The 27,993-nt window shown below is 34.9% G+C and overlaps 1 protein-coding gene across 1 annotated transcript; it reads left to right on the top strand.

Moving 5' to 3' along the window:
* Positions 1-16: 16 nt before the first annotated feature.
* On the top strand, positions 17-27,769 carry LOC149423450 (anoctamin-2-like). The gene is made up of 12 exons (XM_089632242.1): positions 17-87; positions 232-400; positions 8,396-8,628; positions 9,188-9,351; positions 12,854-13,086; positions 14,312-14,683; positions 15,913-16,053; positions 18,898-19,018; positions 19,821-20,026; positions 23,630-23,791; positions 25,247-25,366; positions 27,419-27,769. Exons 1-12 carry the CDS (start codon positions 17-19, stop codon positions 27,569-27,571), a joined length of 2,145 nt encoding a protein of 714 aa, XP_089488368.1. The 3' UTR covers positions 27,572-27,769.
* The last annotated feature ends 224 nt before the right edge of the window (positions 27,770-27,993 follow it).

The raw sequence follows: 27,993 nt of genomic DNA, 5'->3' as shown, positions 1-27,993 counted from the left end.
TCGGGTATTTTTCAACATGGATCCGATTGAATCTAATCTGGACAAATATGAAATAACAGCCGAATACAGCCGAAGCAAAGACTATCTGTAAGTAAATTATAAATTTTTAAACAATTTTAAAATTATATTTTTCCACAATTACGATTCGAGTAAATCGCTTTTCATCGGCAGCAATGATGTTGCTTATAAAACACGTGAACAAAATTAGGAAGTGTAATTATTTATTTTCAGATTTAATGTCGATGATCCTTCATTCTTCCCTCAATCTTTGAGGATCAGTGTTGTCGCATTTATATTGGTCAGAACGAAGTACCAAATCAGCGAGGTACTTAACTACGATTTCGGGATAGAACGCTTATTAGCAAACGGGTCCTATAAAATGGGCTATCCTTTACATGATGTAAGTCATAATACCTACTTACATTAGTTTATAATCAACTGTTCTGAATATACCCACAGATTTATACCTACTTAAATTAGTTTATAATCAACTGCCCTAAGTATACCAACAGATTTTTCTTGCGAAGGTATACTCTTATCAACATAACAATTTGTATCTAATTTAGTTATTTGTGGTTATCTTCAGTCTAACTTTATTTTATTATTATTCGTTATTTCTAGTTAAATAAGTGAAAATATAATTTTCTTTTTATCTAGGATATAAAAAAAATAAAAAATAAAAATATGTACTAAATTTTCATTAAAAAATTATGATATTCTATTTGTGGCGAAGAACTATGAAGTATTGTGAAATAAGGTGTAGTTGTTTTAAAATTTTGATTAATTAGAAACATTTAGAGGATTCAATTAAAAATTCCAAGTAGAACACCTCTTGGTATTAAAAATAATCGACATTTTCAGAAAAAAAATTAAGTATCAACAAAAACTGCTTTAAGATTCAAAATCTCCGACTTACGAACTCCTTTTGGTTTATTATAAAATGTGACAAATCAAATTTAAAAAAATGTAAACAATTAAATATTTAATAAAAACATTTTTCGTGAGGCTTGTATTAAGCGGGAATTTAAACCTTATTGCCGTCTGCTCAAGGAGTGTTTTTTATTTTTTTTATTTACAATCTTTTAACTTGCGTTTTATTATACAATATAATTATTATACGTCATATTTGTCAATCTCATATTTCAAATTGAAAATTTTTTAATTTTTTAATTTTTTATTTATTTATTTATTAAATTGTATATAATTAAATTTAATACAATATAAGATATGGGTAGTCCCACAAAGCTGTGACAATCAGCTTGTCTGTAGGTTCTACCATTTAATGTTATAACATAATACACATTAACTTAAGTTTAAATATTAATACCAAATGTAATGTTTAGGATAGATAAATGTTTTGTTCATGTATTAACCACTTTTTTGTCAGTTTAGGGCAGGGTTCCTCATTATTTTTTAAGTTTAAGTTTTCGTTAAATTTGTTATAAATCACAGGTATCAAATAGTTAAGTGTTGTACTACCATACTTATTTGATATTAGTGGAATTTTTAGGCCTTTTTTTCAGTAAATCTTGTTTTGTGACTATGCACCAATGACTTTTTGTACACATTTTCTCCCGCATTATCCATAATTATAATAAACCAGAGAAGCCCTTTGGAAGTAGCCATACAGTAATTTAAAGTTGTTTCTTTGTTTGTAAATGCTAGGTTTAACATTTTTTTTAATTATAGCAGTTTGTAGATTTTGAATGTATTTAATATTAATATTACTCGAGCGTCCCCAAGTTCGAATTCCATCTAAGTATTGATTCGACCATAGAATGATATATAAGTTTGAGAGTACATCGAGGCAATACAAATTTTAATTTATAAAAATTACTCGCCTCACTCACACTTTTGTCCCATTTAAAGTTATTGTCTACGATTATGCCAAGGTAAGTATATTCGTTTGTAAAATCAAATTTTTCACAGCAGCAAATATTATCCATTTTTTTATGTATACATTCAAAATTATGTGCAGTTATTTTAGGTAAATTCCACATTTTCAAGCTCGGTGATCTTATATACATGCATTTAGTTTTTTTGACATTAATAATTAGTCCTACATCATGAGACCATTTAAGTAGCTCGTTTAAGTCTATTTGTAATTCTTGAATAGCTATTTCAGGGTTTTCATTAGAGACAACTAGTGCAGTATCAACAGCAAAAATGAATCTACGGGCTATTTAAAAAAGTTTAGACATGGCAATTATGTATATAATGTATAATTTTGGTCCTAAAATTGACCCTTGTGGCACTCCTGATTTAATAAATCTAAAATTACTCATTACATTCAAAATAATTACATACATTTTTCTATTTGTTAAATAGTTTTTGAAAAATGATAGGAGTTTACCACGGAATCCTATGATTTCGAGTACCTTGATTAATTAATTAATTGTGTATGACTGAGTGTATCGAAAGCTTTTGAGAAATCAATAAATAATACTAGTTCATATTTTTTTGAGTTAAGCTAAGTATATAATTGGAAAATTTTTCGAGCAGTTTATCACAGCTTTTTTATTTTTGGAAGCCATACTGACATTCATCAATAATGCCCACATACTATCCAAATTTATAGATATATATTTTTCTAATGCGGGTAATAAGGAAATATGCCTATAATTATTTATTACAGTGTGATCTCCATTTTTAAAAATGGGCCTTATGATGCTGCATTTTAGTTCAGCTGGAATGTGACTTGTGTCAATAATTCTGTTAATTAGGTGAGTAATTATAGGACCAAATAATTTATCATGTTTTTTTAGATCATACACCGGTGTCTTTGAATTTTTCATTCTTCCGATAATGCATTCAGTTTGTTCTGCATTAGCTCTTGGTAGGTACATTGAATGTTGCAAATGTTCTTGCTTCAACTCAGACGCTCGAACATTGCATTCGTGCAATAACTGATTTACACCCTTGTCAAAGAATTTTGCAAAGTTTTCTGCCACCACATCCGCAGTTTGGGAATTCAAGAAATATTTAGATGTGACTTCATCACAATCGGATTTATTTTTCCTACCCAATACTTGATTTACTTCATTCCTTGTTTTTTTAATGTCCTTGAAACAATGTTTAAATTTGTTATCATAGTATTTTTTTTGTGTTTAATTTTTTTTATTTAGTTTATTTCTGTATTTCTTGAATTCGATTTCATATATTTTATTGTTAGGCATGTTTTTCCATTTTCTCCATAATGTGTCACGTACTTGTATTTTTTCAATGAGACTATAATTTATCCAGCCCTTTTGGTTATTACGCTGTTTATTTGTATTTGATTTTGTTTCAGTACTTTTTTCGTAAATATATTTGAATTTCGATTTAATTTCTTCATATATTAAGTTGGGTTCCGTTATGTTTAGTATTTCATTTCAATCAGTGATTTCAATAAGTAGGTTAACTTTTTTTTCTGATATTACAGTATATATCGTATGGTGCAATTTATTGATTTATGATTTATCGTTGTTGCAATAAGGTAGTGATCCGCTATTATAGTTTCACATACACATGAGCTGATTTAATTTGTCTCTTTCTCTCTCTTACATAGATATGATCTAGACATGTAGCCGTTACATAGTTAGTTAGTATGGCTTCACGGGTCACATCATTAATATATTTAAAAAATCCAAATTTAGCCATAATGTTTTCGTATTGCATCACAATTGGTTCCTGATAATTTAATAAGTTTATGTTCGTATCCCCAAGTACCATAACGGATACTTTAATTTCAATATTTCCCAATATAACATCCAGCTCTTCGAGAATTATTTTTTTATTTGAATTAGGTGGTCTGTATATTGCCAATATATGTAGACGTTTATGTTTTTTGACAGTAATAGTTCCGTAAACACATTCAAATATAGTTGGCATTATGTTAATTTGTTCAAATGTTAGGTGATCTTTCACATATAAAATAATCCCGCCTCTCGATTTGTTTTTTCGATAAAAGTAATGAGAACTAAATCCCAATATTTTGTGTAGATGTATATCATTTTCATTAATCGACGTTTCACAAAGCGTGATTATATCAATATTACTCAGAGAGCTAGAGATAACGACAAGAAACGTATCCCAATATTTTGATAAGGATCGAATATTTAAGTTGATTGCAGTTAAATTATTATTTCCTGAAACATGTTTTTTGATAATCCAGTTCTCAAAACTTCGCGTGCGTTCATAAGCATTTTCAGAGATGTCAAATTCTCCTTTTAACTCGCCATTTTGAATAATATTTTAAATTGCAGCAATAATTTATAAAAATGTGTAAGAATTTAAATAAACATATAATATTTGTAGATATTATTACAGTAATGAACCTTTCCAGTACGCATTGTTTATTGATGTATATTTCAGAGCACGGTAGATTAAATAATTGGAATATGTTTATGGTGGTCACCATAAATGAACCACTCACTAGATCAATATCTTCGGGTTTTTTGTACTGAGCCCATGCGTCCTAAATTTTACCAAAGATAAAATACTGCTACTGTAAAATATACGTCATCACACGCCATACTCACCATCGACTAGGATAGAGGAAACTATAAAAAGGCGTAACCATAGACAATATAATTCTCATTCGGAGCCAACCCCATTCACTAGCCTAAAATCTTGTTCTGAGATGAACAATCAACCTGTCGTAAAAATAAACTAAAATGACTTAAAATCCTTTAAATAAAGGAAGAACATTTACAAGATTATCAAATATGAAATGTTCTTTTTACGACAGTATCGAATTTTGATATTTCTCTGATTTTAACAGAAAAATTAAAAACACAGAAGATTTTTGTATTTCGTTTTAATACGAGTTACATTTATACGTATATGTTTTACAAAATATTATATGTAAGGTCAGTATTCCTCATCAGAAAAGAGAATTTCTTTGGCCTGATAAGAAGGAAGAAGGAAGACATTACGCCCTGAAATAAAAATATTTATCAAATAAGCAAAACAAACCATAGAACACTATTTCCTTCCACTTAATATAAAACAGATATGTACCTTCACTATCTTCTGACACCCTTTTGGCAGCAACGGGCACACCGCTAGGTTTGGGGAAGAAATTACGCTCTGAAATAAAAACGTTGGAAATAATAATATGAATAAAATTAATAAGGTAAGTCAATGTAATATAGAAGACATTTGTACCTTGTAAAATCTAATCATGATCTTGGAGTGCATCACTATACGCGCTGTAGAATCCTGGCACAATACTCTCGTCACAGGTACGGTCTAAAAACAAAAATAGATTCAATTCTGAGGTTAAATTAAGATAAGTTATACAATACATTAGGAACAAACAAAGAGAGATTCGTACCTGGAAGATTAAGTGTTGGCAATGCGCGCTTTCTTAACGCACCAGTGGATCTTTTGCAATCAATTGCAAAATGCGATGCACACACTCTTGCGTACGTCGTCAATATCGGGTTCTGAATAAATTCTAATCTATTAATCCTTATTGACCATTCGCGAAACAGAACCTGGCACTCCTTAAAGCTCGGAAACCTATGTCGAATTGATGTAGTGTCCGTACATCCTTTCACATCGCACTTCGTTTTTGACAGTTTTCGACATTTTCATGTTTTGACAGCGGCGAATAACATGCATGAACTGCGCACTGGTTTGTGCAAAATATACGTCACATAGCCATAGAGATTTCCGTGTATTTTTTTCTGACCCACTTTTTTCTCGGAGTTATACCCCCCTGGTGGTCACCACGAGTATAATAACTCTACATAATATATATAAGTATATTGGAGCATTAGAATAAATTTCAGTATGCTCTTGTTAACACTTTGGTAATAGGACAATACATTTAAATATATGTTTAGTGATAATTTTCGCATGGAAGAAGGTGATAAGAAGTAGTAATATAAAATAATAGTTATTAACATTATTTTCATTTAAATAAATATATATTTTTTTAAGTACTAACATACCTAGTCATATTCCATATGACTTTGGGCGATAAACATCATTTTTTTGAAGTAGAGGCAGGTTGGGTTATTTGCTTCATGGTTAGTATTTAGGTTCATCTTGAGATTTTTGTTTTGGAAGATACAATTGCTGCACTTTTCTTCTTCATTTTTATTTGTACATTCCTTCCATTCATGGTCCTTTGCGCAATGCAAACATGTTGCACTTTATTTGTACATTCCTTCCATTCGTGGTCCTTTGCGCAATGCAAACACGTTGCACTTTATTTGTACATTCCTTCCATTCATGGTCCTTTGCGCAATGCAAACACGTTGCACTTTATTTGTACATTCCTCCCATTCATGGTCCTTTGCGCAATGCAAACACGTTGCACTTTATTTGTACATTCCTCCCATTCATGGTCCTTTGCGCAATGCAAACACGTTGCACTTTATTTGTACATTCCTTCCATTCATGGTCCTTTGCGCAATGCAAACACGTTGCACTTTATTTGTACATTCCTTCCATTCATGGTCCTTTGCGCAATGCAAACACGTTGCACTTTATTTGTACATTCCTTCCATTCATGGTCCTTTGCGCAATGCAAACACGTTGCACTTTATTTGTACATTCCTTCCATTCATGGTCCTTTGCGCAATGCAAACACGTTGCACTTTATTTGCACATTCCTTCCATTCATGGTCCTTTGCGCAATGCAAACACGTTGCACTTTAATTGTACATTCCTTCCATTCATGGTCCTTTGCGCAATGCAAACACGTTGCACTTTATTTGTACATTCCTTCCATTCATGGTCCTTTGCGCAATGCAAACACGTTGCACTTTATTTGTACATTCCTTCCATTCATGGTCCTTTGCGCAATGCAAACACGTTGCACTTTATTTGCACATTCCTTCCATTCATGGTCCTTTGCGCAATGCAAACACGTTGCACTTTAATTGTACATTCCTTCCATTCATGGTCCTTTGCGCAATGCAAACACGTTGCACTTTATTTGTACATTCCTTCCATTCATGGTCCTTTGCGCAATGCAAACACGTTGCACTTTTTTCTTTGTTGAAGCATTTGATTGCCGTATGTCCAAACTTAAGACAATGGAAACACTGCGTTATAGGGTTTGCATCTTCTACACGTGTTCTGTTAAATCCGCTTGTTTCCAGTATGTAGTTCGTAAGTCCATTTTGGTTTTTAGGTTTGAACATTTTTACTAATTTTATCGTCTTTTTTGGGTTATTTTCCATCATATCTTTTATACCTTCATTTTGTGTTTTTAAGGCCTCAATTATTACTTCTTCAGATAAATCTGCTTGTAAGTTTCTAACGAAAAATTTTGGTTTTTTCTTTTTTAATTCCTCCGCGACCATCTGTTTTTTAATTGTTTTGTTATTTTCTTCTGTCAATTTCTCTACGTGGGCTTTTGTCGGGCAGGATATCATTAGTTTATTTTGTGCGGCTTTACGTACTCCGTTTACAGCGATTCCCAAATTAACAATTTTAATTTTTTTGACAATTTGGTGTGTTATTACGTCTGCAGTCATGTTGTCATTTTCACTTTTTATAATTAGTGAAAATTTAGATTCCGGGATTTCTTTTAATTTGCTTGCGTAAGTTTTTCCTCCCACAATACTCGGATTTTCATTTTTTTGCGGCGTGTAACATTTGGAATCTGGCCGCTCTCCATAACACTCCTTGTGCAGATGATAATAAGGTTTAAATTCCCGCTTAATACCAGCTTCGTAAATTTTTTTAAAATTTTATTTTGAAAATTTCAGTGATAAATATTTAATTGTTTATCATTTAAACAAAAATTAATTTGTCACATTTTATAATAAACCAAAATGAGTTCGTAAGTCGGAGATTTTGAATCTTAAATAAAATTATTTTCATTTTAATTTTATAAGATTATTTTATAATGTTATTAATATTACACAACTGTACAAATCGCGTGTACAGCCCACTGTTCACTTTGGCAGCCATCTCTAGTTTAGAGCCCCAATGAAAAAATCTTTAAAAATTAGTGCAGAAACGGGCGGTCCGTTTGATAGATTCCCCTTTCTTAACAAACGGATTAAAATATTTAAAGAACAAGCGTCAGGTGAGCATGCAGTCCTACCGGTATTTCAATGGAAGATGCTCTGAGGAACTAGCATCAGTGATCCTTTCGGAACCGGAGCGATGGAAATACGCCAAAAGCACGTCCAACTTGCTGTACACGGCTTAAATTAGTCACGTGAGAACGGGTTGTTTCTATGACTCGTTCTTGAGTTCAACATCTCGTCTGTGGAAGGATTTGCCAGCCTCTGTGTTTTCTCATTTTTTTCGCCCTCCTAGAGTCGTCCTTTCTCTCCTCAAATAGAACCTCATAACAGCATACCCAAAGATGTGAAATTAATGTACAATTTTTTGCACGGCATACAAAGTGAGAGAATATTCCTTTAAATTTCAATATTTTCTTCAGGGGCACTACATGAAACCTGATACAAAAAGGTACTATCTCACATTAAAATGGGCAGAGATGAAGAACTGGAAGAATTTTCAACCGATAGACAGAATAAAGGATTACTTCGGGATAAAGTTTGCCCTATACTTCACATGGCTGGGATTTTACACGTACATGTTGATTTGGGCTTCGATACTCGGCTTTGTGTCTTTCATGATGGGAGTGTTCACTCTTCACAACGATGTTTATAGGTAGGTCAATCATTGTTAACTAAAACTATGTGTTGTTTGTCAAATATAATTTTCATTACCGCTATGACACCTTTAGTGGGTACTAGCCGCCCCTAAATAATGCCCTCACTCTTAAGTCTCAAAGATCAAATCGACGAAATTAACATTTTAACGGTCCCCTCAAAACAATTCTTGACAATTTTTTTCTGTTATTTTAACTAGTGTGATGGTAGTAGGAGAATTTCTAATATTTTCTGATTATTCGTAAACTGAGAAAGTTTCTGTGTTTTAAAAATATTTTTTTTAACCCTTAGTAGGCTGAGAAATCCACCGTGGATTTCTGATGTTTGTACCTAGTGCGCCGACAAATCCACCGCGGATTCGCTAGTAATTCATCGCACTTTCCCCGGTTTTTATGATGTTTTTGTAACAATAAAGTATTTTTTATTTATCTGGCAAATGTGTAATATATCGTAATATAATTCTAGACTCTAGTTCCGTCAAATGCAATATATTTATTCAAACTTGAAATTTATATTTTATTTGTAAATTATAAACTAATTAAATTATGTTTTTTCAGCAATGATATTTGCAATAGCAGTTTGAACGTGATAATGTGTCCCCACTGCAACAGCGATGGGTGTGACTATTGGAAACTGAGTGATTCGTGCATTCAGGCCAAAATTACATACCTTTTTGACAATAACTACAATTTAGCGTTCGCTTTTTTCATGGCGATTTGGAGTAAGTATGTTTATTTAACTGTTACCTGTTTATTAAAAATTCATTTGTGTATAAAAATATAAAAGTTATTATTTTTACGTACCATTTGGAATAATTTTTATTTTTATTTTTTTTTATTGGCAATTTTTCTGATACATACTGGCACATATATAGTTATACAAAACATAAGGCAGTAACAAAAAATCAAAATTAAATGGTCCAATAGAGATTTAGATAACTTAGAACGATTAATGAGAACTACGCTACCAAAGTTTAATTGCCATCATCCGAATTCAGATAAATAACGAATTAATTTACCTAGAAATTTAAGAGGTAGAGGTATAGTCAAAATAACTTCTTTGAAACACAATCAGGTAGAAATGCTAAGAACTTTTTCCATGGGAAAGCTAATAACTCAGAAATGCACAAAAAAATTTGCAAGGCAGATGGAAACAATACACATTTAAATTTATACAACGAGAACATTTTTATAAATCCCAATCAGAAATTATCAAATTCCTGGTCAAATAAAATTATTCATGCAAAACACTTCAATTATCGCAACCAAACGTGTGTTGACAAAATTTCGTCATATTTGAGTTGAGTATTGGACAGTTGAGCGCAGAAATAGAAGTATTAATTAATGCTTGCCATTCCGATATAGTCATTATTATTAAAAATTATAGGAAGCATATAATCAAAGATACAAATAAAATTGATGATTTATATAGAAAATGTTTGGTTTTTCCGGAAACTATAGAAAATATTTTATCGGGATGTTCTGTATTAGCGCCGTCCGAGTATACATTTAGGCACAATCAAGTTTTCAAAATAATTCACCAAAGTTTGGTAATTAAACATAGATTGACTGCCGTAATATGGTACCATATTATGAATAATAACCAAATTCATTTTTAGAAAATGAATTTTATAAAATATATTAAAACTATACTAACAGACAGAACGATTAGTCATACAAAATATAGACCCGATATAGTTTTACAAGTAAAATTTAAAAAAAAATAACTTATTTCATTGATGTCGCTATTCCAAATTCCTGTAATATTTAAAAATCTGTTTGTGAAAAAAATAAGAAAATACACAGATTAAGAAAATGAGATTAAAAGAATTTGGCATTCTCAGACTATACAAATATTACCATTTGTTATTTCGGCTTCTGGCATTATACCTAGCTCTCTCATTCAAAATATAGGCGTATTAGACCTGTCAAAGAATTTATATATAAACATGCAAAAATCAGTAATTTTAAATACATGTAGGATTACGAAAGATTTAAAAAATATTTATGTTTAGGTATCAGTAGGATTTATAGGCCCAGTTAGGAGTTCTACCGAGACGAACCCTCTGATATGAAAATATCTGGAGTCGGTGAATTATTTTCCCATTTGATCCCTGGTGAGTTGACGTGTTGTTCGTGTATTGTTTTGTAATTACTATGCTTATATAATGCACTTGCATAATATGGATTGACTAGATGATCATTTGTGGAAAAGTGTGTGGAAGGGTTTAGTTTTTCCTGTGGGGAAGACTTAATCCGGATATAAAGTCGGAAAAAAGAAAGCAAAGCAAAATCCAGATTGCGTAGGACCGATATTTATTTCTTACATTACCCGCTCAAATGTCATCCGATTTCAGAGTGTATGATCTTACTATGATACATCTATTTTAAATGTTTGAAAAAAAAATACAGTGTGTGGCAAGCCTACGCACAACGGAAGTGAAACTTTTCTTCTTCTCTCTCTCTTTTCATTTCATTCTCTCTTTTTTCTGTCTTACGTTAGTTTGAAGATTATAGGTCAAATAATTCAACCACGAAGCATAGATTTTCTCTTTTTAATATTTTCTTATACATGAATGAATTTCGATATAAGTACAGTTCCAAAATTTTTCAATTTATTTACAGTTATGCAATACTATTTACAATTATTAAATATTACATACACAACAATATTATCTACAATTAAAAATTTCGATTACGATTTCTCGTCACTACTCATTTTTGACACTAAAACTCTGTTCCAAATCGAATAAACCACAATGAATTACGTATTTCACTCGTATTACACTCACCGCGCAGTACACGAAGCAAGCAGCTGATGCCTGGCGTGGCGTCGTTGGCTAGAGAGAGAGGAAAAGAGAGAATAGAGAGAGAGAACCTTCGTCAGTGGCTCCCTCACCTCAGTAAGCGACTACGGTGAGAGAGCGACAGTGAACGGTGAGTGGTAGTGGGAGTCCAGTACCCCCACCACCAAATGATCACGGTTTTTCGTGACGGTCATGAGTCGGTTTTACTCCGGTCCTCGAAAATGCATGACGCGCGTAAAGAAGTTTCACTTCAATAAATTGGTTCATATGAGGATTGAACCTTCCTACCCAGGAATTGGAGTCGACAATTCGACCAATCTCGCCGATTGCCGATCGGATAGGACTGACATTTATTTCGTATATTAATTGCTGTAATGTAATCTGATTTCATAGAACTGCGAGTTCATAGAAACAACAGTTAAATTAATAGATGTATTTATAAATTAGACAAAATTCATACAATTAATTATCAATATTAAAAAAATAAATACGGAATGGTGACAGGAGATTAAGAAAACATTAATATGATAAAGTGGGTATCCATGATATAAGGTGATACAAAACACGAAATCCAAAGATCGTCATGTCATGACTTACTATCGCTACGTTTTATTTTATTTTTACTAGTTTTGGAAGTGACGTGCATATAGCAAAATACGTCAATAAAACGTAGATAATAGAAATAAGTGAGATGTGACGTGAAGCTTCACGACTGTCGCTGAGCTAAGACCAAAACTACGAGGACTTTTAACGAAAGTTATGCGTTTGGTGTATAGGTTGAAAAATTTGCAGTAACGGGACGCCTGAAAGATTTGAAATATAGAAATGGGTTTTTTTGAAGGAAGTGAAAATGAAAGAAAAAACGTATTTGTATTTTTGATAATACTTTATTTTTCATTTTTATTAAAATATACACAAAGAAATACAAATAATTTGTACATCAACACCAGTCAATTCTTTTATTATTATTTAAATATACACAGAAGCAATATATTACTTATTAAAAATGGTTTAAACGATGCGGTTAAGTTTAATCATCAGTTGTAATCGAAAGAAATGGGTTCATTTTGAATAATAATAAGGCGCCGATGAGTCACGAGACTGGCCGAATGAAGCGTCGTTCCATCACGCCACACAAGAATCGGTCTTTCCCTCACAGAGTTTAAGCGGCTGGGCGGAAAGAGTAGGCTAGTCACGGGGCTGTTAGGGCACGTTGGCTTGCCCTGCAAGAGTCGGTTTTACTTACCTAGGTGCACCATGCATCTCAAAGTGGCGGGATGCCGATATGCGTAGATGCGATATGGAGTAGCATGGGTGAACCATGCTGGCAACACTTTTGTGAACGCGGTTTCATACCAGAAAAGGTTCATGACCCATATCTCCTTATTCTATTATTAGCGTTTATAACATTCACCAGGCGCTCTTTATCTGGAGCAGTGGAAGCGCTACTCCGCCGAGATAACGCACAAGTGGGGCTTGACGGGGTTCGACCTCGAGGCAGAGCACCCGCGGCCCGAGTACCTCGCCATGCTGAAGGATGCCAAGAAGACCAAGCGCAACGTAGTCACGCAGATCATGGAGCCAGCCATTCCTCTATGGAGGGTCAAAGTACCTCATATGATATTGAGTTATTCAATTGTGCTGTTTTTAGTAAGTACCTGTACCTACTTTTATTTTATTAAAATGTTGATAGGGGGAATTAATTTTTTAGCAATGAACTCGAAAATCAGCATATAATCATATATTTAGACTAAAGACTGCTACTAAAGTTCTGAAAGGCTCCACAAATTGTGACCATGTTTGTGTAACAGTGGAAGCGACCAAGTGGCAGACCATAGACATTGGTAGACTTGCCCTAACATGAAATCCGTGTATCATTTCGACGAGCTGTAGGCAAACTATTTGACCATATTCTTGGCACCAGGGGGGTACGAGAATGCTTTGAATATTCTACATCATAATTCGTATTGCGGCACGTTGAACGCCGAAGAGCAAAAATTTAAATAACCAGACCCAGAAAAGGGCAACGGTTTGCAGCGCAGTATAGTGGGGGACTGGACAGGATCGTCGTAAAATTGGTTAAAAAACCGAACCGCCTTCAAATCGGGTTGCATAACGAGGCAAAAAATGGGTGACGTGGGTAAATTTTAACACATTTGTAAAGTATATAACTATGTACTAAATATTGTAACGAAATACTCAAAATATTCTTTTGGAAAAAAGTCCGAACTTTTGTTCACTCGATTTGGGATTCGTAGTACAGTTTTTACACAGTCATCAATTTGCTTGCTTTTTAAAAAAGGACTAGTAATTTGAATGCAAATTTTATTTTTGTGGACTTAATGGTGATATTAAAATGTGAATTACCTATATACTGTAATATTAATTTATTGACAAATTACAAAAAGGGAGATAATCATGTCCCCTCCGCGCTCCGCGCAACATGTTTTGTTCCCTTTTCCCTGATGGGTTGGTCTATCAAAGTTGTCTATGAGGCAGGAAGAGGTGGATATACTGCGTGGAAGAGCAATGGAACAGGACGGGATGGACTGAGGGCGAATGGCGAGAGATCTAAAGAGATGGAGCGTAGGGATGTGATTATGAATGACTTTGTACATGACGCGTGTCGTTTGTCAAATGATAGAGGGCAACCCTGGATAGTGTATTTTGAAGTAGCTGAAGCCTTGCGTCCAAATTTTTTAACATTTGTTTTGTATATGCCTTCAAAAACTTATCTATTATTTCTTCCCCAATTCTTTACTGATAATCTCTTTATTCGAGTCTTGTTATCCCTCATAAAATGTTTGGGAAAAACTAACATTCATTGAAATTAAAAATAATAATAATTTTAATTAATCAATGTTACATTTTCTAGGTATTGTTGGCTTTAGGAGCCGTCTTCAGTCTGATCATATACAGAATGTCTCTATCAACAAGCCGTGGTTTCTTTAGTGGCAAGGAAAACATGTTGATATACAGAAACGTCATCATCCCCTCCAGCGGGGCCATACTAAATCTGCTACTCATTACAACCCTCAATTACTTATACATCAAGTTGGCCTGGTATTTGACAAACCTTGAAATGCTAAGGACACAAACGGAGGTAGACGACAGTCTGACTCTAAAAATGTACATGTTCAAATTCGTGAACTATTACTCGTCCATATTTTACGTTGCATTAGTTAAGGGAAAGTTAATCGGGCATCCTTCAAATTATAATAAGATATTTGGAATACGGCAAGAAGAGGTAAGTCACATAAAAAATTCTACCTAAAATACTTTAGAATTTTCACATATTCCACAGCCTGCATATTTTTCTAGCCAATTACCACTAATAAGACCAGGCGCACACGGATTTCTTTTCTCACGGCAATAGTTATTTTCTTAAAGTTCATTGCAGTATATTATGGAAGTTCCTAAATGTGGTGACGGGACATTATGGTGAATTTTGAAACAAAGTAACATGCATATCCTAAGCGCACAGTCAGTTCCCGGCCTACGCTGATGGAGATCATTCAGGTTTAAGGAAACTGGAAGCATAGCCAGCACCGCGGCCGGCCGGTCAGACAAATTAGTATTCAATTAAAAAAATTTGCAGTTCATTTTATCAGTAGGGAGACCAATAACAACACGAGCATGTGCCTAGCATCGTGGTAGAAAAATTCTCACTGACTGTAATAAGCAATGCAATGAATATGATCAATTTTTAAGCTTTCGTTAATTTAATTCTTGACATTTTCTCGTCGGGAGGGATCGATATTCTCATTCACGTGTTTTTTTTTAAATTCTGTTAGAAATAACATTGAATATTCCATCGTATGAGTTCGAATTTGGGCGTGACTCCACGACAGACTCGTACAGGAGCCCTGGAAGCATGGGTGGGAAAAAGCGCCCGGCAGCGGGTGCAGAAATAACCGGCAGGTTCCAGCCCCGCACCCGGCTGCTGTGTGCCAGCGCGCTAAGGTGCTCATTGTCACAAAGTGGTGGAATTGATCAACAACAAAAGTCCCTCAACTAAATTTTATATTGATATCTACCTATCTATCTACTTAATTAAAAAGTGTAAATGTTCGTATGTTCAAAATCAAAAACTCCGAAAGTTCTTCGCCGTTTGCTTTGAAATTTCGACACAACGCAACGTTGCATTTGAATACGCGTGTGTTTTTATATAGATACCTATTTTAAATAGATGTGACATTTGTTAGGCGTAAAAGCCACACACGCTATGTTTTCTCTATCTGCACAGCCAGACTGTGCCTCAGCAACGCGTAGCGGGGTACAGCTAGTATTGTAATATCTAACCACATAGTAATTATTATAGTTGAATTTTTATGTATTACTTAGGTTTCATTGTACCTATAGTAAATACCAGAAAGTTGAATCTTATACCTAAATAGAAAACATTTTAATGAATGGGGGAGAAATAAATTACTACTATCTAATCTGTATTATACAATGCTCTTTTTCTGTTTATAGTGCAGTCCTCATGGGTGTCTTTATGAATTGTTCATTCAACTGATAATCATAATGGTGGGGAGAAAATTATTATCATATTTTTGGGAATTTATATTGAAATTGTACGCGCTAGCAGTAGATGCCAAGCGTAGACACTTTGGGGTAAGTACCTTTTAAAGAATTTCAGGTAAATAAATTCTTCATAGATAGATAATAATAATATCAGAAACTAATTGATATTTTCTTTTTCAAGAAATTGTATTTTTTATTTTTTATTTATTTATCTATGAATATAAAGTTTTTTACTTGTATTTATCGACATCTGTCTCACTAGGGTACATTTGTGTCGAGACAGACGTATTCAGATACTTAAAGAATATTTACATGCATGACTAAATCAAAATCAAAATACAAATTACAAAGTTGTATACATTTTAAACTATGGATTCAATAGATAGATGATATAAAGAGTAGGTACAGGTACGACAATATTGTAAATATGTGTAATATAAATGCATTTAGTTGGAGGACGTAGTTACAAAGGGGTTTTTATAAAATTATTGATTCTTATATTTTATTTTGTATTTGAATTTTTGTTATTGTTTTCGTGTAATTTGGTTTACAGATGTTTGCGATAGTGGGACGCCCAATACTTGTTATTCATTTCTTTATTTCATGTTTGAATTTGGTTATTGACTCTGTTTGTCTAATCGAGGCTGGTAGTGTATTGTATAGTTTGTAAGCTGTGTATTTAAAAAGTTTTTGCCCAAAATTGGTTCTAACAAAAGGAGTTTGGAGAAGTTCTTTATTTTTGGCTCGGGTATTGTGTATCGTTTGAGTTGGTTTGTATAGTGTTTTGCTGTTTTGGTGTAAATTAATCAAGATGGATCTTGCAAAGAGCTGTTTTATGTCCATAACGTTGATAGTATTGAAGATAGTATCAGTGCTGGTAGAAAGAGGAAGTTTGAGAATTATTTTTATGATTAATTTTTGTGCTTTAATAATGGGGTCGAGGGCACTAGAAGAAGTATTACCCCAAGCTAAAATTCCATATTCTATGTGTGATTGGCATAGTGAGAAATATACTGATTTTAAATGTTTAAGGTCAAGGAAATTACGTGTTTGTTTGAAAAAGTAAAAAGATTTACGAATTTTGTTTGTAATGTTATAGATATGTTGTTTCCAATTTAGGTGTGTGTCAAAGGTTAGTCCTAGATATTTGATATTGATTGCTTGTTCTAGGCATGGGCAGTCACAATTCCGGTCAAGGGGAGAATTTTTGCAAACGTGTATTTTTAGAGTTAGGTATGACATTGGGATATTGGTGAGACTAAACAGTAAGTATTTTGTTTTAGGTATATTCAGAGTTAGTGAATTAGAAGCGAGCCACTGTTTTACCTTTTGAATTCCTTCCTCCGCTTTGGCGTAGGGTGACCTGGTCTACAGTGGATCGGTATGGTACAGTGGATCACTCCAATATCTCGAAAGTTCTTAGTGTGTTTGCATGTGTGTTCGGCTCTTAGGTAGGTGTTCCTTCATGCTACTAAACAAGTCGGTACTTGTCCGGCTCCGTAGGCGAATAGACGTGTGGTGCTGTATTTAGTGTTTTTGTGGTAGGAGAAAAAAAATCACGTAAGTATATTTTTGCGTACCATTTCATTATTTTTTCCATGATAAATTTTTCCATATTTTAGTTGTTATCAGTAGTTATTACAACATGTGTTAACACCCAGAAATATGTCTTATTCAAAAGGGTAAAGTCAGAATAAAATGTTTAGTTAAAAATGGAGTGTTGTTCTACAGTGGATCAGTGGATCACCTTACACAGTGGATCATGATCCACTGTGTACTACTGATGCCTGATTTGTCTTGATTGTTTGTTTTTTTTGTTTTTGTTTTATAGTATGCCTCGAAAAGGGACGGAAGAAAGAAAAATAGGCAAACATACACAGGAGGAAATAGAAGAGGCATTAAAGCTAATTTCAGAAGGCTCAAGCATCCGTGGAGCGGCAAAGCATACAAAAATTGCCTTTACTACGTTACAGCGGTATAAATAAAAAAATTCGCCCTGTGTAGTAAATATGCAATTTGTTCCTAACTATGAAGTGAATATGGTGTTCTCTAAGGAACAAGAAGAAATTCTCAAAAATTATTTCAAGAGTTTTGAAAAATTATTTTGCTTCTTTAGATTTTTGTTTTCGTTCTCTTTTTTCTTTTTAAATCCAGTTATTTTTTATCTAGCCATGGGCTATTTTGTTTGTTATTCTCTTTCAATAATAAAAACTGATGTATTTCTAGTATTAATTTTTTATTTAAAAGAAATCCCATCCTTGATCCACTGTTAAATATAGGTTGATCCACTGTGTACCACCAAGTTCCACAGTGGATCATTTTCCCTCATCGCAAATAAGTACATATTACTTTCCTTCCCATTTAATGGCGGAGTTTAAACTATTACAATTTACAAGAATGATAAACAATGAACCATTGTGAAAGTTTTCATTACAATGCCTCAAATGATGTTGAAGTTATATGCCTCCAAAAAAAAGTGATCCACTGTTGACCAAGTCACCCTATACGGTAGTCCATTCGGAAAAGTAGGACTGTAACATCGGCGAAACTGACAATAGTGGCATCGATATCAAGGTTACATAACTCATTAATATATATCAGGAAGAGGGTTGGACCTAAAACACTGCCTTGTGGGACACCGTAACTAATTGGCAGATTATGACTCTTAGTTGTTCTGATTTTAACGCATTGTGATCTGCCAGATAAGAAGCTATAGACACAAACCGCACATCACGAACTTATAAGATTTCTTTATTACCTACATCCGAAAGTATTATATCTATGGGAGGTTTTTGAGCTTCGCAATGAAATATTTGTAGATATTATTGAAAAAAGGGATGATAAAAAATATCATTGTTATTTTGAATTTACTACCCGGTTCTGTAATGACGTGAATGTAGACTCGTGTCAAAATGATAATAATTGTTCTTTCAGAATAAATCTGCAATTGACGAATTCCTGATGGAAAAACCAGCATCCAAAATGCAATGGACTGAAGATTATAAGTTGGCCGAATGGCCAGCGAGAGGACTGTTTGATGAATATCTGGAAATGGGTAATTAAAAATACGTGTTTTTCAAACAAATTACAGATAAATCAGATTAAAGATACTACTGCCTGTGTAGTGGTTTAATCTATCTTAGGACTACTGCGGGGTAAGAGGGGACTGCGGACGGTTGTTCTAAACGAGTTTGAAATACTTTTAGTGTGCACAAATATATTAAAACGTACACTACTTCAAATGATTTGCCTGGACTTTATTCTACGAAAAGTAAATCGAAATTCAAATCGTTTTATTTAAAAAATAAATAACGAACGATTTTTCCAGTACATCTTGAGAAAAACTACCTACATCACCCCGACGAAAGTCTACCATTTGAAACGGATGTAGTTTAAAATGGCTTTAGCAGTGTTTAGTGACCAGATCTCAATAACCAGGTACTTCGAAACCTTCCTGTTTGGTCTCCTTTCCCTTACCATACCTTTCTGCTTCTTAAAATTTGAGAAGGGAGTCAAAAAAAATAAAGTTTTATTTGTACTAAGAAATATATGTTTATTTGTGGAAATCTGAATTTCCCACTTCAAAGAAAGCTAAGTAGAAAAAAAATATTTAGGTAGAAAATTATTCTTGTGAAAACGCTTCTCAATTGCACTGAATACTTTCGATGGAAATCGGTATTCAGGCATTCTTAGTAGTTGAAAAGTAGCACAGATTTGATGCTAAGCACATCTTGGATTTTATCGATCACTATCATCACTATCACGACCACTATTATCACCAGATAACATGACTATTATGACAATTAAAACCTACACTAATGTAATAAAAACAATGAATACTTATTTCCTTATTCCAGTGCTGCAGTATGGATTCGTGACTATATTTGTGTCTGTTTTCCCGCTTGCCCCGCTTTTTGCCCTGTTCGTCAACATTGTGGAACTGCGACGGGATGCAAAGAAGTTTCTGAAGTGCTACAGGAGGCCGATCCCTGTTCGTGCCAGGAACATCGGAGTGTGGTTTAACATCATGGGCGTGCTGGGAAGAGTTGCGGTCGTCAGCAATGTAAGTTTTTTAAATACCACCGTTACATAAACATTCATTTAAATAATTCTTACCACAAAGACACACGCACCGGTTTTCGAAGGCCCGGCCGTGAATTTGTATGGAAATAGATCCGGGTTAATACCCGGATCTATTTCCATATTTGTTAAGCGTCATAATTGACGCTTAACAAATTGGTATCAGCCGAAAAAAAATGGCGCGTATTTCTTCGCCATCAAGTAGTCAAAATGCATATAACATTAACTCTTAACATCTTCTAACCAATTCTCTTTATTCCTTATCCTTTCTCCACCTGCATATTCTATCCAACACCCAAAACCCTCACAAAACATGAAGCAAGCCACAGAACCAGGTTATCTAGCTCGGTAGATCGATCAAACCTTTAATCGATATGATGATGACGAAATTTGTCATCTATGGTCAGCGATATTTGCGAGCACGGTCAGAAAATGATACCGACAGTCGGTAGACAAAAGCCGCTTCCTTTAGCGCGGCCTCGAAGGTCAGGAAGAAAAGCTGTCAATACGCATAACTTTTTGGATTATGTCGTTCGTTATGCAAAATAACTGACTTAGAAATTAATGGAGCTGAACTAACTAAGCTCTTAGAATTGAAAGAAATCGTTTGAACGATCTACAGTCTTAATTAATTTATATAAGACGCGATCAATTGATACCAATTTGGAGAAACAAAAGTTGTTAGTTATGACTTAAGACTCCATGAAATAATTAATTCCCCTTTCATTTCAATTCGGCATTGCCGATTTGTTTTTTTTTTTTTTTTTAAAAGTCGGAGGCGGTTTACTTACGTTCCCCGCGAGCACTTAGGCCATAGGCCCATTGTACTATCTCCCATTTTACCTCATTCCCTTGCCAGTAACCCGGTCCCTTTTATGAAGTTCACCAGGGCTGTCATTGGATATGTGGCGATGTCTTCTGGTTCCACACTGTGTATTCCCAGGTATCTGAGCCTTATTCCCAGCAGAGCGGGACATTGGCACCATAGGTGAATTGGATTCTCTTCCTCCTCTTCACATTTCCTTCAGATGTTGGTGTTTTCCACTCCCAACAGTTGCATGTGTCTCCTGAGATGGCAGTGTCCCGTTAATAGTCCTACTAGTTCCCTCAGTGAGTTTCTGTCCATATCGTGTAGTTGCCTGGTTCGGTTAGGGTCCGGTCCGTTTATGAGTACTTTAGATTGCCTCATTCCGGGTGCTTTCTTCCATTCCTTCCAGTGTTGGGATTTGAAATGATTTTACCGATTTGTTAGTTTTTTTAATTTTTTTTTTTTTATATTAACTCCACACAGGAGGCCCTGAGGAAAATAATTTCCCTCAGGGCCTATGTCATCTTTGGGGATGCTGTATGGAGGGTCTTTTTGTGGAGAGGAAGGAGTGAACATGGGTCTTGAAGAGTCCCATGTTGTAGGAGGGAGGAAACACAGAGGACGGCAGTTCGTTCCACAGCCGAGCTGTTGAACTTAAGAACGAATCGTAGAAGCGACCCGTTCTCATGTGACAAATGTCAACCGTGTACAAATGTTGGGCACGCGTTTGGCGTGTATCCCGACTACGCACCGGTGCCGAAGGGATCAATGACGCTAGTTCCTCAGAGCATCTTCCATTGTAATACCGATAGAACAAGGACAGCATACCTACCTGACGCCTGTGCTCTAAAGATTGCAGTCCGTTTGTTAAGATTGGGGAATCTATCAAACGGACCGCCCGTTTTTGCACAGAGTCAAGGATTTTTTTTTAGGTATTTAGGGGCTCCGGACCAGAGATGGCTGCCAAATTCGACAGTAGGGCGCACATGCGATTTGTACAGAGTCAGCAGTTGTGTATTATTAAAGTATCTGCGGGCCCTGTACAGTACGCCCAGCTTCTGAGAGGCCAGCTTTACTCTGGCTTCGATGGAGCCCCCATGCTGGTCACTTATAGTTACACCAAGCATATCAATGGAAGGCCTGTTCGGAAGATTGCTTCCGTTGAAGGAGACTAGATTATCATTTAGATCCCTTTTAGACGTAATCAGACAGGATTGGGTCTTTGAAACATTAAATTCGACGAGATTATTTTTACCCCAGGAGGAAATACTCTCGAGATAACCGTCCATTCTCTGCTTCAAAGCCCTCCGAGCCGTTGGAGTTTGTGTGCCCTTTGGGGGCCTGTCAAACAAAAAGCTATCATGAACTGTACTGTCATCCGCGTAACATTGTATCGGTGCACATGTCAAAAGGTCATTGATGTGCAACAAAAACAAAGTCGGAGACAGAACCGATCCCTGTGGGACGCCAGCATTTATAGAGTGTGAGGAAGAGGTGAAACCGTCAGCAACTGCCTGAATCGACCTATCCCTTAAAAAGTCAGCAATCCACGTACACAGGGATTCGGAAAGTCCGTAAGAAGGCAATTTGTTGACAAGTCCTCGGTGCCAGACCCGGTCGAAGGCCTTGGATATGTCTAGTGCGACCGTTTGGGTCTCACCGTGACGTTCCAGGCACCGCCCCCAAACATGCGACACATACGCGAGAAGATCACCGCACGAGCGGTTCCGCCGGAATCCGTATTGACGGTCGTTGATAATTTTGTTCTTCTCGAGGTATGTGAGCAGTTTGTTGTTGATCACACGTTCCATCACTTTGGACAGAACTGATGTGATCGCTATGGGGCGGTAGTTGGCCGGATTGGAGCGGTCACCTTTCTTGGGAATAGGGTGAATGACCGCATTTTTCCAACCAGAGGGCACAGTGCCACACTTCAGGGACATTTTGAAGAGCTCTGTCAAAACTGGAACTATTTCCGCAGTACACCTCTGCAATACCAGGGCAGGTATTCCATCAGGTCCACTAGCTTTGTTAACATCGAGCCCCCGTATAACGTGGAGTACATCCCGATGCCGGATCCTCAGCTTTTTCATATAGAAGCCGCAGTGAGGAACCGACGGCGGAACAGCACCCCCGTCATCGAGGGTCGAGTTTTCCGCAAAAATTTTCCCTAATAAGTTAGCCTTTTCGGTGGCGGTGTTTGCTAGTGAGCCGTCAGGTCTGGTAAGAGGTGGCAAACTGGGTTTGCAAAAATTCCGACCTATTGAGCCCGCAAGGGACCAGAATGCTCTGCTGCCATGCGGGCAGGCAGCCAGCTTTTTGCTCATCTGCAGGTCGTGTTCGAATTTTGACCTATTAATGATTCTCTTGCATTCCTTTGCCGATTTGTTGTATGCTGATCTGCTTTCGGGCGTTCGAGATGTGTTGTAGGCTCGGTAAGCCGCGTTTTTTCTTCAAACTGCTTCGGAGCATTGTCGACTGAACCACGGCTTTGAGCCCACACCAGTTTCTTCATCAGTATTTTTACTTTTAAAAAGCCGTCTGACCGTGTTGCCAATCTACGTCAATTTCTTATTTATTGCATTGTCAACATCGGTCTGGCTATCAACAGCGTGACCATGCCCGGGAAATCTGCATAAAATCATCGGTAGTTACGTCTATCGAACAGATATTGTAAAGTTACCGATTTCATTTTGCTAGACCCACAGGTACCATTGTGTGATGTGTGATAAAAAGGTTGGAATTTTAAATATTTTTAACGGCGTTTTTGTGTTTCAGGCTTTCATCATAGCATTCACGTCGAATTTCATACCCCGCTATTACTATCATCATTGGGGATACAAAAACAGTACAGGATTCTTGGAACAGTCGCTCTCATATTTCGATACAAATGACTTCGAATTTGGTGCCCCAGAAAATTCGACCTTCGGAAATGTGGCGGTAATACATATTCAACGTTCAGAGACATTAAATAATATGTTTTGAAATATATTTGTTAATCCTAAGGAGAGAAATCTATAGCGATTCGAAAGAAAACCGATGTCACCAAGACTTTTAAACACACAGGCCCCATAAAAGCTAATGAAATTATTCATCTTCTACAGAAAGATTTGGAAGGTTTGTTAATGTTTAACCAATTTCAGGAGAAGCAAGGATAAGTTAAACAAAATTTAGTGTACGGCTTTTCAGCGTACCTATATATAAATAAACCATAGGGGAAAACAAGGAATGTCAGTAAAATTCCCTTATTGAAGTATCAATACCATCTAGTGGCATTACTGTGCTTCTCTCACATTGCAAAATTGATTTAGCAACAACCGTCGCTGTCAAAAACTATGGTGGATTACTTGGTTATTTATGGAATGCAAGAATCATCGTATGTGCAAAAATAGAGAAAATGAATTCTTACGATGAAAACGCTTTGCTGAATGTTAGACACAAAATAAGGACTTTTAAACATCTTGTCTTTAGTTGACATTCCTTATTTTCCCCTTGTGGTCTTCACATTATATTAAATACGAAAACTGAAGAAATATAACATAAAATTTGTAGTGGGCGTGCCATGTACTCGAAGGAAGTTCAATACTTCTATTAAAATTGATCAAACGTTTTTACACAATAAAATACTTTAAGGTTAAATGGGCCGCTAGTTATATTCCCAGTATTCATAGATGGCGTAAATTATTTTATTTTATTAAACAACTTTTTTTGCAAGGTATTGCTTCACAACATATCAGAAAACTTAAATCTGTTTTTGTTAGGTGATGAAATACGTTTTCAAATTTTATTATTGGAAATAAACATTAATTTTATAGTTGAAAATAAACGTAAATTTTATAGTTGGAAATAAACATATAATTTTTTGATATACTCAAATTTTTAATCCAAACATAAAAATGTTTGTTAAAATGACTCACCTCAAGTTTTTTAGTCTGACCACTGAACTAAAATCTTCCGCTGTTGGTAACTTCTAGATTGGAATATAAAGCGTTTAACTGTATTATAACCATGGGAGTAAGGGAGACAACAATTTCTATGAGAACATATATGAGCTGTTCCCGAAAGCGAACAAATAAGTGTGAGAGGTTAAATCTATGGTTGTGTAATAAAGAATATTATTTATTAATTCAGCAAATACAGTCTAAAATAATTAAATATATATTTGTCTAGTGAATACACAATATTTTATAGCAGCCCAAGAGTGAGGTCGTACATGTCGTCATCGACGGTCGACCTACAATGTTTACATATGTAACATCTTCCTTCTCACTCGTCTTGTACGAAAACGAAAAAGACAGAAGAGGCTCGAACGATCTCGTCACATACTCTCGTCGATTACTTTTGAAGGCTTGGTCTCCATTGTCAATTTTTTATTTTTTTTATTTTTATTTTTAGGTGTGTCGGTATCGTGACTACAGGAATTCGCCTTGGGAAACTAAAGGTGAAAAATATGACAAATCAGACCTCTACTATCATATACTAGTGGGAAGACTGGTTTTCATTGTAATCTTTCAGGTAAAGTATCATATTATTTTCATTATCATTAATAACTTTTAATTTTATCACTCAAACCATACAAGTGAATTTGAGAGTATTAGTATAGTTTTACATTTTATGCATTCAAGTAACCCATTTATATTCTTTGAAATATTTGAAAAAATAAGTTTCCCACACTTGATAAATTTTTTTTTTTAAATTGGATGTTCTCTTTAATTCATTCATCTGCTAATCCCACCTTTTTATCGTGTATAAAGTACACAAATGCTGACCCTGTACAAATAGCAGTTGCGCTCTACTATTGAATTTTTCAGCCACCTCTGGTCTGGAGCACCAAAATACCTGAAAATTACCCTTTGACTCTGTACAGAAACGGGCGGTCCGTTTTGATAGATTCCCCTGTCTTAAAACACGGATTACAATCTTTAGAGCACAGGCGTCAGGTGAGAATGCTGTCTATGCTCTACCGGTATTCTCATGGAAGATGCTTTGAGGAACTAGCATTAGTGATCTCTTCGGCACTGGTGCATAGTCGGGAAATACGCCAAATGCCCAAAATATGTACAGGGTTGACATTTATCACTTAAGAACTTGTTGCTTCTACGATTCTTTCTCGAGATCAACAGCTCGGCTATGGAAAGATTTGCCGGCGTCTGTGTTTCCTCCCTCCTACAACATTGAAGTTAACTCCTTCCTCTCCTCGAAATGACCCTTCACACAGCGTCCGCAAAAATGACATAGGCCCCGAAGGAAATTATTTTTTGTTAATGTAAAATAGTGGGTGGAATGTGAAAAAAAAGTAACTTCTCATTTTTCTATAGTATTGGATGGATGATGGATTGACTGTGTTTAAAAAAAATGTGAAATAAGAAAAATCTTTACAAGTATTTTCACTTAATCACTATTCTACGAACATCTAATATAATATGTACCGAAAGGTTCCATGATAACTCAACACACTTTTAAAAAGTGATATAAAGTCATTAGAAACGATGAAATATTTTTTTTAACCTAACCTAACCTACATAACCCAGTTTATAAAGTTTTTGTTTCATCACTTTCCATGACTTTATATAACTTTTTAAAGATGTGTTGAATTATCATTGTGATGATTTATCCGGTTACCGTACCGAAAGTATAAGATTTTAATAAAGCTGGAGATTGCCTTGTAATCGGAGCCAGGTTAATGGAGAAATGCTGCCGGCAGGCGCAGGCGGTACACGGACAAAATGAGTATTGCTAATATATTAAGAATCTCTTCAAATTATTGGTAATCCGGTTAAAAAAGGGATTGCAGGTCGTTTTATGATAAAATTTTAGTGAATTCATAATAATATCGGAACACGTGTTCATGCGTCTGCGTTTGTCTTGATAATATAAAATGACGAAATGTGAAAAAGTTTTTGAAATTTTTATGAACACGTATTCGGACATCATGATAATACATTAGCATTTTACTAAAAGTTTATCAAGAAACCTATCAATTCATTCGTTAAGGGCCTGCAATCCCGCTTTTAATCGGATTATAAATAATTTGAAGATATTCTTAAAAAATGAAGAGCATTTTTAATCAGTAATTTTTCTTCGTGTATTATTGCCAAAATATATACGGACAGTAATGTGTTTAATAAATGAGATAATTATTTTTTTATAGGTAGGTACTAGCTACAACATCTCTAAATAGAATAAAAAAGTCACTATCCTTGTCTGTCTGTTTGTACGCTTAGTTCTTCTGAACTATGCAGCGGAGTTTGATAGGGTTTTCACTATCAATTAGAGAATATCTTCTGGAAGGTTTATATATATATAATACATGGATATTATATTTATTTAAAGAAAAGAAAAGTCGATTAACGCCGGGTACACGTCAGCTAGCCTTTAATAATTGCCTCGCGCTCCTCTTTCCTTCTAATTTTACAATTTTAATTATTCTAATTCTTAAATAAGTACGACTTTGTCAAGTCCCTATATATTCTTGACTAATATACTCTTATCTTGTATACCCTTGATACAACCAACCCATTTGTATTGTATGTTAATAATTAAGTGTGTAAATATTTATTTTTTCAGAATGTCGTTAAACTTACTCGTCTGGTCGTGGATTGGACCATCCCCGATATATCTCGAAAGCTGAAAGACCAAATCAAAAGAGAAGCATATCTTACTAATGAAATTATAATGAAACAAGAAGCAATCCGTGCGAGGCGAAGAAGAAAACGATAAATATATGAGTCATTTTTTTACCCGAGCATTAATTAATCTTTTTTTACATCTACGAAAAGTCCCGACCCTAAACCGTGAGGCGCGCTGTAAAACGTTCACCTGTTGAGATGTAAATTCAATTAGGTACACCTAAATCGAACATGACAAACATATTATTGTGTGTATTTTTTTATTATATTATTTCGTATTTATATTTGATCAGCCTGTTAATCCGCGAATTAGTACGAGATAGACACCATTTTTATGTACTTACCTACCTACGCTTATTGTAAAATATTACCTGCAACCGATGTATTTTTTCTTAAAATTTGTTCTAAACTTTGTTAAATAAATAATGGTATGCTAGCAGATTTTTTTTTGTTTCTATGGATTATTATTTGTCATGAAGTGACGAATAATTTAAGTCGAATCATCATGACCCT

Source organism: Hesperophylax consimilis, chromosome 5 (assembly GCF_061612785.1).
Source record: "Hesperophylax consimilis isolate HC1 chromosome 5, BYU_Hcon_1.0, whole genome shotgun sequence".
In the NCBI taxonomy this organism is placed as follows: Eukaryota; Metazoa; Arthropoda; class Insecta; order Trichoptera; family Limnephilidae; genus Hesperophylax; species Hesperophylax consimilis.
Note: the sequence above shows the minus strand (reverse complement) of the source record. Positions and strands in the feature narration are given on the sequence as shown.

What these genes read in the sequence shown, in the direction of transcription:
- LOC149423450 (XM_089632242.1), top strand. Translation starts at nt 17, where the DNA reads ATGGATCCGATTGAATCTAATCTGGACAAATATGAAATAACAGCCGAA. An exon ending in TTTTTTCATGGCGATTTGGA is followed by an intron (nt 9,352 to 12,853) that starts GTAAGTATGTTT and finishes AACATTCACCAG; the next exon opens with GCGCTCTTTATCTGGAGCAG. An exon ending in ATTCAATTGTGCTGTTTTTA is followed by an intron (nt 13,087 to 14,311) that starts GTAAGTACCTGT and finishes TACATTTTCTAG; the next exon opens with GTATTGTTGGCTTTAGGAGC.